This window comes from Belonocnema kinseyi, chromosome 9, assembly GCF_010883055.1.
Source record: "Belonocnema kinseyi isolate 2016_QV_RU_SX_M_011 chromosome 9, B_treatae_v1, whole genome shotgun sequence".
NCBI lineage: Eukaryota > Metazoa > Arthropoda > Insecta > Hymenoptera > Cynipidae > Belonocnema > Belonocnema kinseyi.
Genome location: NC_046665.1, coordinates 111,633,146 through 111,650,817, shown reverse-complemented (window position 1 = coordinate 111,650,817; position 17,672 = coordinate 111,633,146). Strand labels below are relative to the sequence as shown.

General features: G+C 23.0%; 1 protein-coding gene across 1 annotated transcript in view; it reads right to left on the bottom strand.

Moving 5' to 3' along the window:
* The window catches only part of LOC117180039 (pre-mRNA-splicing factor CWC22 homolog), a 53,468-nt gene that overhangs the window by 29,383 nt on the left and 6,413 nt on the right, over window positions 1-17,672 (bottom strand). Inside the window, exons 2-4 of the mRNA XM_033372336.1 lie at window positions 16,588-16,952; window positions 7,541-7,858; window positions 1,097-1,250 (exon numbers count right to left, since the gene is read on the bottom strand). Coding sequence (XP_033228227.1) covers window positions 1,097-1,250; window positions 7,541-7,858; window positions 16,588-16,952 — 837 coding nt within the window. The remainder of the gene's footprint in view (window positions 1-1,096; window positions 1,251-7,540; window positions 7,859-16,587; window positions 16,953-17,672) is intronic.

Here is a 17,672-nt window from a genome sequence, read left to right as displayed (position 1 = left end):
TACTTTTTTATTGCAAATTCGGATTCAGCGTCGAAAAATACATAAGGATATATAGGTCTGGTCAATTGCACAGACACTTTTGTTTTTTTTGTGGGCCTGTGTAATTTTTTTGGGTCGAAAATTCCATCCTTGGTTTAAAGTTGAATTATCTTCTTACAAGTTATTATATTTTTTTTGGTTGAAGATTCATCATTTTAGTTGAAAGTTCTTATTTTTCGGCGTTAAAAATGATTTTTTTAAACTTATTATTCAACTATGTTGTTAAAATTCAACATTTGGTTGAAGATAAATTTTCTTTTTTTTTTTTAATCATATTCTCGGGTTGAAAATTCAACAATTTGGTAGAAAATTTAATAAATTGTTTAAAAATATATGTATTGTATTGATAATTCGTCTTTTTTTTTTGTAAAAATCTATTTGTTTCGTTATAAATGCAACTCTTTAGTTGAAAATTAATCAGTTTAAGTTAACAATTTTGAATGTCGAAAAAATATTTAAAAAAAACAATTGAACAAATAAAATTCAGACTAACAACGCAGCATTGTTCCATTATTTAGTTAAAAATGTATGCATCTTCCTGAGAAATAATATTAATAGAAAATTCATTTTCTTGGTTAACAATTTTTCTTTTCAATTTATTTTTTAATCAGTGTAATTTTTTTCTGTACTGACTGAAAATCTTTCTTAATTTAAAATTCATCTTAATTTGAAAATTCATTATTTTTGTAAGAAACTTAAGATTTTTTTTGTAATAAAAATGCAACTGGTTGAAAATTAATCTATTTTGGTTGCTTTTTTTCATTAAAATCATTGATTTCCGAGGTGTAATATTTGCATAAATTACAAAATAAAAGGACTTAAATATATATTTGTTTCTTTTTTAATAATGGAATTTAAAATTATTTATTTTTGGCTTTAAAAATGTTCAATAAATAAATATAAAAACTTAAAATGGTAACACTTTGATAGATATTCTTTCAAAAAGTCGACAATCAAATGAAAAACATTTGTAGGTCATACAAATCTATTTTTTGTTGTTGTTGAGATTATTGTTTTTGCTCAGAAATAATGAAATCAAAATGTAGTCGATACTTACTGAGAATATCCTGGGAGTCAACTTGCTCCTCGAACTCGATATAAACGGTGGACTGTTCTTCTTCGTCTACAAGATCAAGTCCTTCAGGAATAGCCTCGTGGTCCTTAAAACCATCTTTGCGAACATGGAAGATAACTTCGATCATGTATTGGACCTTTAAATAAAAAATAAATAAAATAAAAAACCAATCAAATTTATATTTGACACCCCAAAATGATCTCAAAAGAGGCATAAATAGGACGATTTCTCATTAAAAAAAATACGGCAATAAATTCTTTTAAATCAAAATAATAGACGTTTATTCTTCCTTTGATTTAAAGTATAAATTATTTAATTTTAAAATAAAAAAGAAGAACTTTCTACCAAAAGAGATGAATTTTCAACCTAAAAAGTCGAACTTTATTTATGAATTTTCTACAAAAAATGGATTTTTAAAGAGACAGTTGCACACTACCAAGTAGTTGAACTTTCAAGCAAAAGAGACAAATTTTTAACAAAACAGTTTAAATTTTAATCTACAAAGATTAATGCTTAAACGAAAAAGATTACTTTTCAATAAATAAGTTGAATTTTCATTAAGACAAATTTTTCTGTTAAGACAGATAAAAATTTTAAAAAATTGTTGTGTTTTTGAGCCAAAAAAACGAATTTTTTTACGGAATTGTTGAATTTTTAAGCAAAAAATCTTAATTTTCAACAAAAAAGATCACTTTCCTCTATATAGTAAAATTTTCAGCCCAAAAATATGATTTTTGAACAAAAAAGTTAATTTTTATTTAAACAGTTGGATCCTGATCTAAACCAAATTAAACTAAAACCAAACAGTTGCATTCACAATAGAAAAAAGATGCATTTTTTACTCAAAGAGATCAATTCTAAACCCAAAATGACGAATTTGCAAGTCAAAATAAAATACTTAGAAAACGACTGAATTTTGAACCCGATAATATGAATTTTCAACAAAAGAGTTTATTTTTAATCAAACAGTTGAATATTCTACAAAAATAGTTCAATCGTCAACACAAAAATATAAATTAAAAAAAAGACAAATTTTCAACAAAATACATCCATTTTCGAAATAATAGTTTTTACAGTCAAAAGAAAGAAGTGCTACCATATAGTTTAGTTTTCAACCCAGAAATATGAATTTTTAACCGAAAGTTCCATTTCAACCAATACCAGAAAAGATAAATTTTGAAATAAAAATATTAATTTTTTACCAATAAGACGAATTTTCATCAGAATAAATGAATTTCCGACCAAAGTTATGAATTTTCTACTGCAATAGTTCATTTTCAACTAAGAAAGATGAATGTTCAACCAAATAATTAAATTTTTCGACCGAAAATATTAATTTCCAAACAAATAATTGCACTTACAATCAAATAATTAATGTTTCAAGCAAGAGACAAATTTTTAACCAAATAGTTTAATTTTCACCCTAAAAAGATAAATGCTCAAACTAGAAACAAAACTTTTCACAAAGAAATTGAATTTTCTACAAAAAAAAAAATATTTCAGTCAAGAAAGAAAAAATTATTACCAAATTGTTGAATTTCCAAATAAAAAAATACGTATTTTCTACCCAAAAATATGAATTATTCACAAACAAAAAATTTTCAACCAAATACTTTAAATTTGAATCCGTAAAAAGGAATTTTTTATAAAACAGGTTTGATTTTTCAACATGAAAATATGATTTTTCAATTTAAAAATGTAATTTTTAATCAAATTGTTTAATCGTCAATCAAAAGTGTTTAATTTTTAATCAAACAGTTGTGTTTTAAACCAAACAAATGCAAATTTGATTAAAAGAGATGAATTTTTAACGAAAAATTACGACTTTTTAGTTAAAAAAAAAAAATGAATGTTCAAAACAGTTGAATTTTCACCCCGAAAATATGAATCGTCAAAATAAAATTTTATTTTTAACCAAAAAGTTGAATTTAAAAATAAAATACGTAGTCCCATTGTCAACCCAATATAAGAGAAATTTTCGAAGAAAATAGTTTGAATTTTCAACGAAAAAAAAAATGTTAACCAAATAGTTGAATTTTAAACAAAATAATTGATTGTCTATCAAAATTAGAAAATAATTTAATTTTTAATTAGAAAATCAATTTTAAATCAAAAATGGAAGTTAAATAAATGTTTAAACAAAAGAGCTGAATTCTTACCTAAAAATATAATAGTAACCTTTATAAATAAAATTAATTAACTTTCAACAATAAAAAACGAGACCAAAAAAGATGAATTTTTACAAAATACTTGTATTAAAAAAAAATCTTCCCACTGAGCGGGCAAATTAACAAACTGTAATTTGGTGATTGTGAATTCTCTTTTGTTAAAGCTCCTTCTTTGGATGACCTTTTTTGGATGAACAACTTTTATTTTATAATTTTTTCGTAATTTGTGTCGTTGAACCAAAAATGTCAATTTTAATGTTCTTTTCTACGAATAAATCTGTAACTTTGTTTAGTTTGAAAATGCTATAACTCTGAAAATTTTCTTTTTATCGAAAAAAAGTCATGAGGATAAATTGTTTAAATTTTCGAACAACAAAACGGGGGGGGGGTATTTTACCTAAATCTAATACCTTCTCTATCGAGAATGTAAGAAATAAATTTTCAACCAAATGGTAGAATTTTCAACGAAAATATGTGAATTCGTGACCAAAAATATAATAGTAGACTTCAACCAAAATTCAACCAAATTCTCGAATTTCTATGTCATAAATATGGATTTTCTACTCAAAAATATAAATGTTCAAAAAAAAGTTTTCAACCAAATAGTTTAATTTTTAACCAGAAAAGAAGAATTTTCTATGAAACAAAATTGAGTTTTTAACCCAAAAATATGAATCTTCAACAACAAATAATTTTTAACAAAATATTTCAGTTTTTAACACGAAAAGAAGATTTTTCCACCAAACAGTATAATTTTCAACAACAAAAAATTTATTTAAAAAAAAAGTTAAATTTTTATCCAAAATACGTCGTTCAATTGACAAACCGAAAAGAAAAATGTTCAAACAAAAGGATTAACTTTCTACCAAAAACTAAAATTTTAACCAAATAGGTGAATTTTCTATAAAAATAGATGACAATCAACCCAAAAAGAAAAATTTTCCAGCAAAAAGTTGAATTTTCTATCAAAGAGGGGAATTTTCAACAAAATACACAAAATTTCAAAATAAGAGTTCAATTTTCAAATAATGGAAAATTGGCGGTTAAAAAGACAAACTTTTAACAAAATGCACGAATTTTCAAAAAAAAAAGGGTTGAACTTTCAACCAATCAACATTGTATATTCAAGAGAAGGAAATTCAACTAAATATTTGAAATTTCAACTGGAAAACGAATTTTAAATCAAATTTGCAAGTTAAATTTTCAGTGAACAAAATTTTCTATCAAAAAAGATGACTTTTTAACAAAATGATTAAATTTCCAACAAAATAATTAAACTTTCAACCAAAAAAGATGTCTTTTTACAAAAAAATTTAATTTTCATCAAAAAACTAAATTCTTCGCCAAAGAGTTGGTTTTTTTACAAAGTAATTGAGTTGTCTGTCAAAATGACAAAAATACATGAGTTTTCAACTAAAATATCGATTTTTAATAAAAAATGGAAGTTAAATTTACAGTAAAAAAAAATTCAACATAAAAGTTAATTATTTTGACCAGATTAGTTATATTTTCTAAAAAAAAATGAATTCTGAACTAAAAATATAATAGTAACATTTTAGAATCAAATTTATTAACTTTCAACAATGAAAGAAAACATTCTAACAAATTATGAATTTTCAATAAAGAAGATGACCTTTTAATCCAAAAGGTAGAATTTTCTATCTAGAAAGACGAATAAAAAATTATTTAAACTTTTGACCCAAAAATATGACTTTTTACAAAACAGTTGAATTTTAAACAAAATAGTTGAGTTTTCTATCAAAATGACAAAGTACTTGAATTTTCAATGAGAAAATCAATTTCAAATGAAGAATGGAAGTCAAATTTTCATTTAAAAGAAAATTTCAACATGAAAGTTAATTTTCATCAGAATATTTTTAATTTTTTAGCAAAAATGATTATTTTTTAACAAAAAGATTAAATTTTTAACACAATAATTAAAATTTTAACCAAAAATATGAATTTGAACTAAAATATAATAGTAACAATTGTAAATAAAATTAATTAAATTTCAACATGAAAAAAGAATGAATAAAAAAAGATGAATTTTCAATAAAGAAGATAAAATTTCAATCCACAAGATAAGACGAATGTTCAACAAAACATTTTTATTTTTGACAAAAAAAAATTATTCTTTACAAAAAAGTTTAATTAAAAAAAAAAAACAACTGGATTCTTCACCAAAATGTTGATTTTTTTACAAAATAGTTGAGCTGTCTATCAAAATGACAAAATACTTGAATTTTCAATCAGAAAATAAATTTTAAATGAAGAATTTAAGTCAAATTTTCATTTAAAAAAATTTCAACATGAAAGTTAATTTTCATCAGAATAGTTAAATTTTTTTAGCAAAAATGATTGTTTTTTAAAAAAAAGGTTAAATTTTCCAAAAAATAATTGAACTTTTAACCAAAAATATGAATTTTGAACTAAAATATAATAGTAACAATTATAAAAAAAATTAATTAAATTTCAACACTAAAAAAGAATGAATAAAAAATGATGAATTTTCAATAAAGAAAAATTTTCAATCCCCAAAATAAGACGAATGTTCAACAAAAAATTTTCATTTTTGATAAAAAAAGATGACTTATTATAAAAAAAACTTTAATTTTCAATAAAAAACTGAATTCTTCGCCAAACCGTTGAATTTTCCACAAAATAATTGAATTGTCCATGAAATTGACAAAATATTTTCATTTTCACCTTGAAAATCAATTTGAAATAAAAGATCGAAGTTAAGTTTTCGGTAAAAAAAAATTTGCAATCTAAACGTTAATTATTTTCATCATTATAAACCATTATAAATCAAATTAATTATCTTTCAACAAAAAAATAAAATATTCCACCTAAAGATGAATTTTCAATCCAAAAGGTTTACAAAAAAGTTGAATTTTTAACAAAAAACTGAATTCTTCACCAAACCGTTGAATTTTTTACAAAATAGTTGGGTTGTATATCAAACTAAAAAAAAAAGACTTAGATTTTCAATAAGAAAATCAATTTTAAATACAGAATAATGGAAGTTAAATTTTCTTTTATAAAAAAAATTCAACTTAAAAGTTAATTTTCATCAGAATAGTTAAATTTTTTACCAAAAATGATTTTTTTTAACAAAATGGTTAAATTTTCAACAAAAGAATTAACCTTTCAACCAAAAAATATGAATTCTGAACTAAACTATAATAGTAACAATTATAAATAAAATTTCAACACTAAAAAAGACTTAATAAAAAAAGACGGAAAAACATTTTTGTCTACAAAATAGTTGAGTTTTCCATCCAAATTACAAAATATTTTGATTTTCAGCTACAAAATCAATTTTAAATAAAAGATGGAAGTTAAATTTTCAGTAAAAAAAAATAATTTTCAATAAAGAAGATGACCTTTCAAAAAATCATTTAAACTTTTGATAAAAAAAAGACGACTTTTTACAAAAAAAGATTTTTTTTCAAAAAAAAAAAAAAAAAAACTGAAATTTTTCACCAAACCGTTGAATTTTCTGCAAAATAGTTCAGTTGTCTATCAAAATGATAAAATACTTGAATTTTCAATTAGAAAATCAATTTTAAATAAAAAATGGAAGTTATATTTTCAGTTTAAAAAAAGTCAACATAGAAGTTAATTTTCATCAGAAAATTTAAATTTTTTACGAAAAATGACTATTTTCTAACAAAATGATTGAATTTTCAGCAAAAGAATTAAACTTTTAAACAAAAAATATCAATTAAACCATAATAGTAACAATTATAAATAAAGAAAACTAACTTTTCACACTAAAAAAGACTTAATATAAAAGGATGTGTTTTCAATAAAAAAGATAAATTTTCAATCCACAAGTTATGTTCAACAAAACATTTTTATTTTTGAGAAAAAAGATGACTTTTTACAAAAAAGTTTAATTTGCAACAAAAAACTGAATTCATCACCAAATCCTTGAATTTTTTTACAAAACAGTTGAGTTTTCCATCAAAATGACAAAATACTGGAATATCGTAACAAATATAAATCAAATTAATTTTTTTTCAACAATAAAAGAAAATATTTGACCAAAAGATGAATTTTCAATCCACAAGGTAGAATTTTCTATCCAGGAAGACGAATCTTCAACAAAACATTAGAATTTTTAAACCAAAAAAGATTACTTTTTACAAAATACTTGAATTTTCAAGACTGAAAAAAGAAGGAAAAATATCACTTAATAAAAAAACTAGGATTCGTGTAAATTATAATTATAAATTGAATTAATAAAACATACCCTTTTGTCAATTTCTCCCTCATGCAGGATTCGCCTCAAGCTTGAGAAAATCAGCTCCACCGATTTTTTGGCCGTCTCCAAAAGATACATTCCGCACTCCTTTAAAATTGCAATCGTAATTTCGATAGAATCGTCCGACACATTTTCCGTCAACAGGATGAGAATTTGCAGAACAATTAATTCGTGGGCGACTCTTTGGTTTACAAGATGGGCGATAAAAGTGCCAGAGGAAATGCAGAGTGCCTTGTCATTGCGACGATATCCTCTCTTGAACTGATTCAGAAGTCGCTTTACAATTAATTCGCCAATCGATGGAAACTGTTGAACCGAAAGGGTCTATTTAGTTACTGATTTTCTAAAAATATAATAATTTCTAATAATTTTAAAGATAGGAGTATCTTAAACAAAATATTCCAGGATTTTTCCAGATTTTCCGGGACGAAAAAAATACATTGTTCCAGGTATCTTTCTTTGAAAGTGAAAAATACTTTTCACTAAATACAGAAATTTTAGGCCTAATGGAAATAAAAAAAAGTTTCACATGTGAAATTTCTCATACGCCCCCCAAATCTGATTTTATGATAAAAAAAACAACGTTTTTTCGTTCGTTTTATTTAATATTTAGACGTTTCTCATTTTTCAAACTTTAGCAACAGTATTGTGGAATTTTTTAAATCCAAATTCAATTTTGAAGAAAATAGTTGAATTTTTAACCAATTTGTTGAATTTTCAACCTGAAAAGATTAATTTTCTACCAAATGATCAAACTTTAAACAAAATGATTAAATTTCAACCAAAAACAGTTAAATTGTCAACGAAATAATTTAATCTTTAAGAAGACAGTTCTATTTTTAACAAAAAAAAAAGGGTAAATTTTAAATCCAAAAGGACGAATTTTCTGTCCCAATAAACGAATATTTAAAAATATCGTTGAATTTTCAACCAAAAAGGATGAGTTTTTAACCAAATACTTGAATTTTCAAGCAAATAGTTGGGTTTTAACAGAATACTGGAATTTTCTATTACAAAAATAAATTTTCAACCAAATAGTGAATTTTTAGTCTAATTTTCAATTTTCAAGCAAAAATATAAATTTTTCATTAAAAAAATTAACATTAAAGTTTCATTTTTGAACATAAATTAATTTACATATAAAAAAATAAATCTCTAAGAAGAAAATAAATTTCTAATAGAATGCGCCAACTTTTAATCTAAAAAAGATTATTAATTCTCTGCCAGAAAGATGAGTTTTCAATTAAAACGACGAATCTCTAACAACAACAAAATTTAATAAATAAGCTAAACTTTTAACCCAGATCTTAAATTTTCTAACAAAATAGTCGCATATTCAATAGATTTAACTTTCAACCAAAATACGAATTTTTTTTGGTAAAATAGCTGAATTTTCAATACAATAATTGCAGTATTAACCAAAAAAAAAGAAGAAAATTTCAACCAAAAAGAATACTTTCCTACCAATAAAAACGAATGTTCAATGAAAAAAAAAAATTCAACGAAAAATGGAAAAGTTACATTTTCAAGTAAAAAATTAATTTCGATTTAAAATAAAAGAATAATGAACAAAATAGTTAAATGTTTAACAAAAGAGATAAACCTTCAAATAGTAAAATAAATTTTGAACAAAGAGGTTCAACTTTTACCCAAGTAGTTGAATTTGCAATAAAAAAAAAAGATTTATCCAAAAATAGAATGTTGCATTTTTAATTAAAGAAAAGAAGGAATTTCTATCTAAATAGATGAATTTCCAAAAAAAAAATATAGACGAATTTTTAGCACAAAAAAGTGAATTTTCTACAAGCAACGATTTTCCAATCAATAGAGAAAAAAAGTGAACCAAATTGTTAAATTTTCAAGGCGAAAAGTTGAATCCTTTACAAAACCATTGAATTTTAAACTAGGAAATGTGAATTTTTAAGCAAAAAGTTCATTTTCATCCAAATAGTTAAATTTTCTACGAAAATAATAAAACTTGTAACCCAAAAAGAAAAATATTTAAAAAAAAAGTTGAATTTTCCAGCTTAAAACACTAATTGTTTAAAAAATAGTAGTAAAATTTTCACCAAAAAAATATAAATTTTAAACAAAAAACGATCAACTATCAACCAATAATCAAATAGTTAAACTTTCAGTTAATAAAGTATTTTCTCCTATTTTTTTAAGGGAGTACAAATTTCAGGACCATCAGCAAAATTCAAGGGCTTTTTCAGGACTTTCCAGGTAAAAAAGAACTTTTAGGTCAAAAAATATTCAAATGCACGGGGAAAATGCTAATTTAATTTATTTTATTTGTTAAAATACGTTTTTTCCTATATTTATCCCAGAAAAATATTTTTTAGCATATTGTACATAGTAGGATTTATAGAATGAATAAATATTGATACAGTTGTAGAATAAAAGTGTATTTGTAAACCATACGTTTAAAAACAATTGTAATGTATTTAAACTGTTTTTTAAAATTTATTGATAATAAATTTAGTAAATTATTATGTTAAAATGATTCAAAATTCATGTTTCCAATAATTTGCGTTAAAAAAAGAGTTATTATTACTTAAACGTATTTTAAACTTTTTTAGTATTATCATTTTATTTTATATCCTTATTTTATTTTATAGTTTATATTATTAAACTTATTTATTACTTATTTTTAAAGCGAACCACAACAACATTTGTTTTCTTATTTTTGTAATATCAGTTGAAAAGTCATGCTACTAATAATTCGCATTAAAAAAAGGGTAATTGCATATTTTCAATAACATTTTAAATCTATACATATATCTTGCTAAAATTGTATATTTTAAAAACAATTGTAATAAACTTAAACTGTTTACAAATTTTTTTATTACAACTTTGATACATTATTTTATTAATAGTATTGAAAATTCAAGTTGCCAATAATTTAAATTAAAAAAAAAAATAGTTTAATAGCATTTAAATTATTTTCATTTTGCACCAAAAAAAATCAATCTAGAAATAATCGTAACGAATAAAAAATCGTAATGTCTTTTCAGACTAGATGGCGCTATGAATTAAACAAATATTTAAATTAATTTTTTTTCTGAAAAAATGTTAGCCTGGAAAGACGTTGAGAAGTTCTGTTATTCTCCGATGATAATACAGATTCCTTGCAAAAGTTTACTTGTTAGTAGCTTAATGAAAAAGCACCCGACCGTAAATCAAAAGTTCTGTGGTTCGATTCTCAGCGGAGCAAAGGAGAAGATCCTTTTTTTTCGAAAAAATGTAATTAAAAAAAATTTAATTAATTTCTCCATCTAGCCTGAAAAGACGTCAAGAATTTCTATTGTTCTCTGATGACAATGCAGTTTAATCTTAATCAGGGTGTCCAATCAAATCCGGGATAAAAATTATCTGATATTTTCCGGTTTTTTCCAGGTATCTCAAGATTTTTCGAGGTATCATTTTTCATAGTTTATTCATATGTAAAATTAAATGAAGGCTTTCTTAATATGTAAAAGTAACTAAGGAAAAATATCACTTTACAAGGGAAAATATTGTATTTTTAACAGGATATATGAATTTTCAATCAATTAGTTGAATTTTCAACCAAAAAGATGTTTTATCTTACAAAATAGTTCATTCAAAAAAAAACCAACAAAAAAATTGAATTTTCAACTAAAAAATATCAATTTTCAACAAAAAATGGAATGATTAAATTTTCATTTAAAAAAATTATTTGCAGTAAAACAAAGCGAATTTTTAACAAAATAAAAAATTTTTCAATCAAAGTGATTGATTTTCAAATAAAATGATGAGTTTTTAACCACATAGTTGAATCTTCAACCAAAGTTCTAAAAAGTTCAATTTTGAACACCAAAAAATAGTTGAATTTTCAGCTAAAAAACATCAATTTTCAACCCAACATTAGAATAATTAAATTTTTATTAAAAAAAAATATTTTTAGCAACAAAAAAAAACATTTTTAACCAAATAAATAAATTTTCAACCAAGAAGATAAATTTTCATCTAAAAAATTTCAAGTTTTAAAAAAAAGAGTTAAATTTTTAATTAAAAAATATTAATTTTCAACCAAAAATGGAGTGATTAAATTTTAATTAAAAAAATTATTTGCATCAAATAAAAGCGAATTTTAAAAAAAATAAATAAACTTTCAATCAAAGTGATTGATTTTCAACTAAAATGATGAGTTTTTAACCACATAGTTGAATCTTCAACCAAAAAGATGAATTTCCCTCTAAAAAGTTCAATTTTGAACACCAAAAAATAGTTGAATTTTCAGCTAAAAAACATCAATTTTCAACCCAACATTAGAATAATTAAATTTTTATTTAAAAAAAAATTATTTTTAACAAGAAAAAAAACATTTTTAACCAAATAAATAAATTTTCAACCAAGAAGATAAATTTTCATTTTAAAAAGTTCAAGTTTTAAAACAAGAGTTAAATTTTTAACTAAAAAGATCAATTTTCAACGAAAAATTGAAACGATTACATTTTTATTTAAAAAAATTATTTGCAACAAACAAAAAGAATGTTCAACAAAATAAAAAAATTTTCAAAAAAAGTGATAAATTTTAAACTAAAATTAGGAATTGTTATCCACATAGTTGAATCATCAACCAAAAAGATGAATTTTCATCTAAAAGAGTTCAATTTTCAATAACAAATAGATCAATTTTCAACTCAAAAGATCATTTTTCAACCAAAAATGGAATAATTAAATTTTTATTTAGAAAAAATCATTTTCAACAAAAAAAAACAACAAATTTTTAACAAACTAAATAAATTTTCAACCAAGAAGATTAATTTTCATATAAAAAAGTGCAAGTTTCAAAAGAAGGGTCAAATTTTAAACTAAAAAAGGAATGATAACATTTTTATTTAAAATTAATTCATTTTAAAAAAATCAAATTTTCAAGAAAATGAATAAATTTTCAACTAAAATGATGAATTTTTAGCTACACAGTCAAATTTTCAACAACAACAAACTAATTTTTCAACTTAGAAGATTATTTTCTAACAAGAAGGCGAATTTTCAACTAAAAAAGATACTTTTTCAATCGAAGAGATAAATTTTTAACTAAAATGGTTGAATACAATTGGAGCAGTTATATTATCAGTTTCAAAAAAACGAAATAAAAAGAAAAAGTTACATTTTCAATTAAAGTGATGAAATTACAACTGAAATCATGAATCTTCAACTGGAATAGTTCAATTTTGAAATAAAAAAATATGAAATCACTGCTGACATGATTAATCTCTATCTAGAATTATTAAAAAATTAACCAAAAACATTACTTTTCAACCAAAATGATTAATTTTTATTTTAAAAATGCAATTACAACTAAAATAAATATTTTTTCAACCAAAGATTGAATAGTTAAATTCTTATTTTAAAAATTGCTATTGAACTGTAGAAATGAATTTTCAACTGAACTTATTGAATATTGAATTGGAATAGCTACATTTTCATTTAGAAAAAAATTTGAACAAAAAAAAATGTTTAACAAAATAGTTAATGTTAAAAAATATATATTTTGATTTCAACTGGAACAGTTCAATTTTCAGTATTAAAAATTAATTTTCAGCCAAAGACAAAAGTAATTTTAAACCAGAAAGATGAATTTTCAATTCAAATGAATCTCCAGCCAAAGAATTAATTTTTAATAAAAGAGTATTATATATTATTATATATTTGTATTAAAATAAAAAGGAATATTCAAAGAAAAATGTAGTAAATGATATTAAAACCAAAAAATATTTTTATATTTAATCAAAAACAGTTAAATTCAACCAAAAAAGACGACTTTTCAACATTAGTTGAATTATCAAATAAGAAAGATTTTTTCTACCAAGAGATAGAAAAATTTTTTTTAAAAACTGTTGAATTTTCAAGCAAAAGGACGATTGCTCTAACAAGAAGATTAGTTTTATGCCAATAAAGAACAAATTTTAAACAAAATACATCAATTTTTAACCAGAAATTTGAATTTAAAACTGAAAAAGATCAATTTACAAAGAAAAAAATAGAATAGTTCAACTTTTAGTCAAAAAATTGATATTCAACCATAGAGATGAATTTTCAACTGAAATTATGAAATATGTAATTAGAATAGTAACATTTTCAATTAAAAAACTAATTTCCAATCAACAACAAAAATTTCCACTAAATAGTTAAAGTATTAACAGGAATATTTAAATTTTCAATAATAAAAATTGTCAGCTAAAGAAAAAAACGAATTTTCAACGAGAAAGATAAATTTTCAAGTCAAATTAATCTTCAACCAAAAAATTAATTTTTAATAAAAGAGTTTAACATTCAACCGAATAATAAAATTTATATTCCAACAAAATTAATACTCAACGAAAAAATTGTAGTTGATATAGCCACACCAGATTTTATATTTCATAAAAAACAGTTAAATTCAATAAAAAAAGACGTCTTTTCAACATTAGTAGAATTCTCAAATAAAAAAGTTTTTTTTCGATCAAGAGAGAGAAAAAATTGCAAACAAACTGTTGAATTTTCAAGAAAAAAGACGATTGCTCAAACAAGAAGATTAGTTTTATACCATTCAAGAACGAATCAAAAAAAAATAGAGAACTTAAATTTTTAATTAAAAAAATTCATAAAAAAAATTTTCAATAAAATTTTTAAAACAACAAAAACAACATTTTTTTAAAATAAAAATTTAATCATTCCATTTTTTTGTTTAAAAATTGATCTTTTTGGTTTAAAATTTAACTTTTCTTTTGAAACTTAAATTTTTTTAGGTGAAAATTCATCTTGTTGGTTGAAAATTCAACTATGTGCTTAAAAATTCATAATTTTAGTTGAAAATTAATCACTTTGATTGAAAATTTATTTAGTTTGTTAAAAGTTCGTTTTTTTTTTGGTTGAAAATGAATTTTTTTTTAAATAAAAATTTAATCATTCAATTTTCTTTGGAAAATTGATCTTTTTAGTTTCAAAATTCTTCTTTTGAAAATAAAACTTTTTTAAATGAAAATTTACATTTATAGGTTGAAAATTCAACTATGTGGTTAAAAATTCATCATTTTAGTTAAAAATTAATAATTTTTATTGAAAATTTCTTTATTTTGTTAAAAATTCGTTGTTTTTTTTTGGTTGAAATTGAATTTTGTTTGTAATAAAAATTTAATCATTCCATTTTTTTTTTGAAAATTGATCTTTTTAATTTAAAACTCTTCTTTTGAAACTTAAACTTTTTTAGATGAAAATTCATCTTCTTGGTTGAAAATTCAACTACGTGCTTTAAAATTCCTAATTTTATTTAAAAATATATCATTTTGATTGAAAATTTCTTTGTTTTGTCAAAAATTCCTTTTTTTATGTTAAAAATGAATTTTTTAAAATAAAAATGTAATCATTCCAGTTTCTGTTGAAAATTGATCTTTTTTTTGCAGTTGTTATAACGGCATTTTAAAACAGTTTATTCACTCTGTAAATAATTGAAAAATAATGTAGCACTATAAGAAAAATTTAAAGTTTCAGCGAAAAAATGGGTAAAAATATGCAATGAAAAAAAAACACAATTTTTATGCAAATTATTGGCAACAAAAATTTTCAATAATATTAATAAAATAAATTCATTAAAAGTGTTATCAAAAAAATTAAAATTTTTTTTTTAATTCGTCACGATTATTTTTCAAGATTGAATTTTTTTCACTTTGAAAATAATTAAAAAATAAGTGTTATACTATAAAAAAAATTATTTAAACGAGAGATAATGAGTAAATTATGCAATTAAACTGTTTTTTAACGCGAATTATTAGTAGCATGATTTTTCAACTGATATTACAAAAATTATTAATAAAATTTGATATAAAAAATTTGAAAAAAAATGATTTAATTTGTTAAAATTGTTTTTAAAGATCGCAACTCTTTTGTTCGCTTTGAAAATAAGTAATAAATCAGTTTTGCACTGTAAACAAATTAATTTAAACGAAGGGTAACAATTAAAATAAGTAAATAAGTAAAACAAGTAATAATAATTCTTGTTTTTAACGCAAGTTATTGGCAACATGAATTTTCAATAATTTTAACAAAAGAATTTATTAAATTTAGTATCAAAAAATAAAAAAAACCGTTTAAATAAAATATTTTTTTAAACATATTTAATTTTTATGAATGTGCAAAAATTCTGGGATAAATATAGGAAAAAACATATTTTAACAATTAAAATAAATTAAATTAGTATTTTCCCTGTGCATTTGAATAATTTTCGACCTAAAAGTACAGCCAGCCTTGAAAACCTGGAAAAGTTCTTACATTTTTTTTTTACCTGGAAATCTCTGGAAAAGCCCTTAATTTTTTTATCGTCCTGGAATTTGTATTCCCTCAAAGAAAAAAAAATAGGTAAAAATACTCGGCCGAACGAAAAAAGTGACTGAACAGTTTTTTTTTTGGTAGTTTATATTTGATTTATAATTTTTTATTTTCAATTTTAACAACAATTCCATTTAAATTTCTGAAATTTAATCATTTTTTTCTGTCAGTCTTTGGGCTGAAAATTAATTTTTTAACTGAAAGTTTAACTATTCCATTATTGGTTAAGAGTTGATCGTTTTTTTCTTTAAAATTTATATTTTCCGGATGAAAATGTAACTATTTTGTAAAAAATTAGTGTTTTATGCTGGAAAATTCAAATTTTTTGTTAAATATTTTTCTTTTTAAATAACAAGTTTAAAAATATTCGTAGAGAATTCAACTATTTGAATGAAAATAAACTTTTTGGTTGAAATTTCACATTTTCTGGTTGAAAATTCAATGGTTTTGTAAAAGATTCATCTTTTTTTTTTTTTTGCTGAAAATTCCGTCTATATTTTTTTTTAAATTTAGATTGCAATTAAAAAAAATAAAAAATCACACCTTCAAAGAAATTCCCTGACTTAAAAAAACAATTCCCTGGTTTATCCCGGTTTATCCAGACATATGAAAATTCTAGGTTTTCCAGATAGGGCAGACGCCCTGCTAAATAATTCGGGAAGATTTGTTAATTAATTAAAATAAAATAATAATGGAATTACCCTTGCGTTGATAACAGCCGTGAGAGCTGCATAGACGTGAGTAAATGTTGGAGAGGCAGCTTGAGCTTGCATGATAGATCGAGTCAGCAACCCTCTTCCTCGGACGATGTTCTCTTTTAAAAGTTCCCTCACAATTATTCCAATATTGCTCGTATTTACTTTGTTGATGTGACCGTGGATTGATTTTTTCAAAGCCTCCCAGGCAATTCTCTGATAAGCTTCTCCAGATTTGTCCGAAATCGCGGCCTGCATCATCCGAAGTTTCGCTGGTGGAATATACGCGCCTCCAGTTTTTGAGGTGAGCATGTCGGCTGACTTCTTTGGGACTCGGGGGGCTTCTGATTGTTCAGGCTTTTCATTCATGGCTGAAAAAAGGAGATAAAACAATCTATTCATTCAATTAAAAAAAAAAAAAATCCAGTCAAGCGCCATTTCTCACTTTTCTAGGAGAAACTAAAAAGATGTTGTAAATTTACACATAAATTCAACAAAAACAAAGTGATCCAGTTTCGAGGGAATTGAAAATGACATTTTGACTTTGAAATTCTGTAAAACTGATATTCAAAGTTAAATGATGATAACAATTATAATTTGGAATATTTTTAAGAAATGAGAAATTGTTTTGGACTTAAGGGCATGTGACACAGCTAAATACCTATATTACCGACCACAGTTTTTCAGTTCACTGAATGTTTTTTTGAACCTGAGAACTTTTTTTTGTAAATAAAATATCGAGCTGAAACTTTGGGAAATGTATTAGAGTGCAATAAAGTACGTTTAGGTACTGCATTTTGGTAGAAACTTCACTGAAAATTATTTCATCTTTTTTCTGAACCTCAACATTTTTTGAACGTTCGAACTTTTTTCATACATAAAATATCGGTCTAAAACTTTGAGAAATGCAAGAGCCGCAAGAAAACTACGTTTAAGTACAAAGCTTAATAATAAAAGATGTAAAAAAAATATATTTTAACAATCGATTTCAACGGCATCAGCCGGTAACGTTGTACACGAAAATACGAACCCTCTAGAGCCTCGCCTAGTGGCCGCCAGGTTTCGTATTTTCGTGTACAACGTTACCGGCT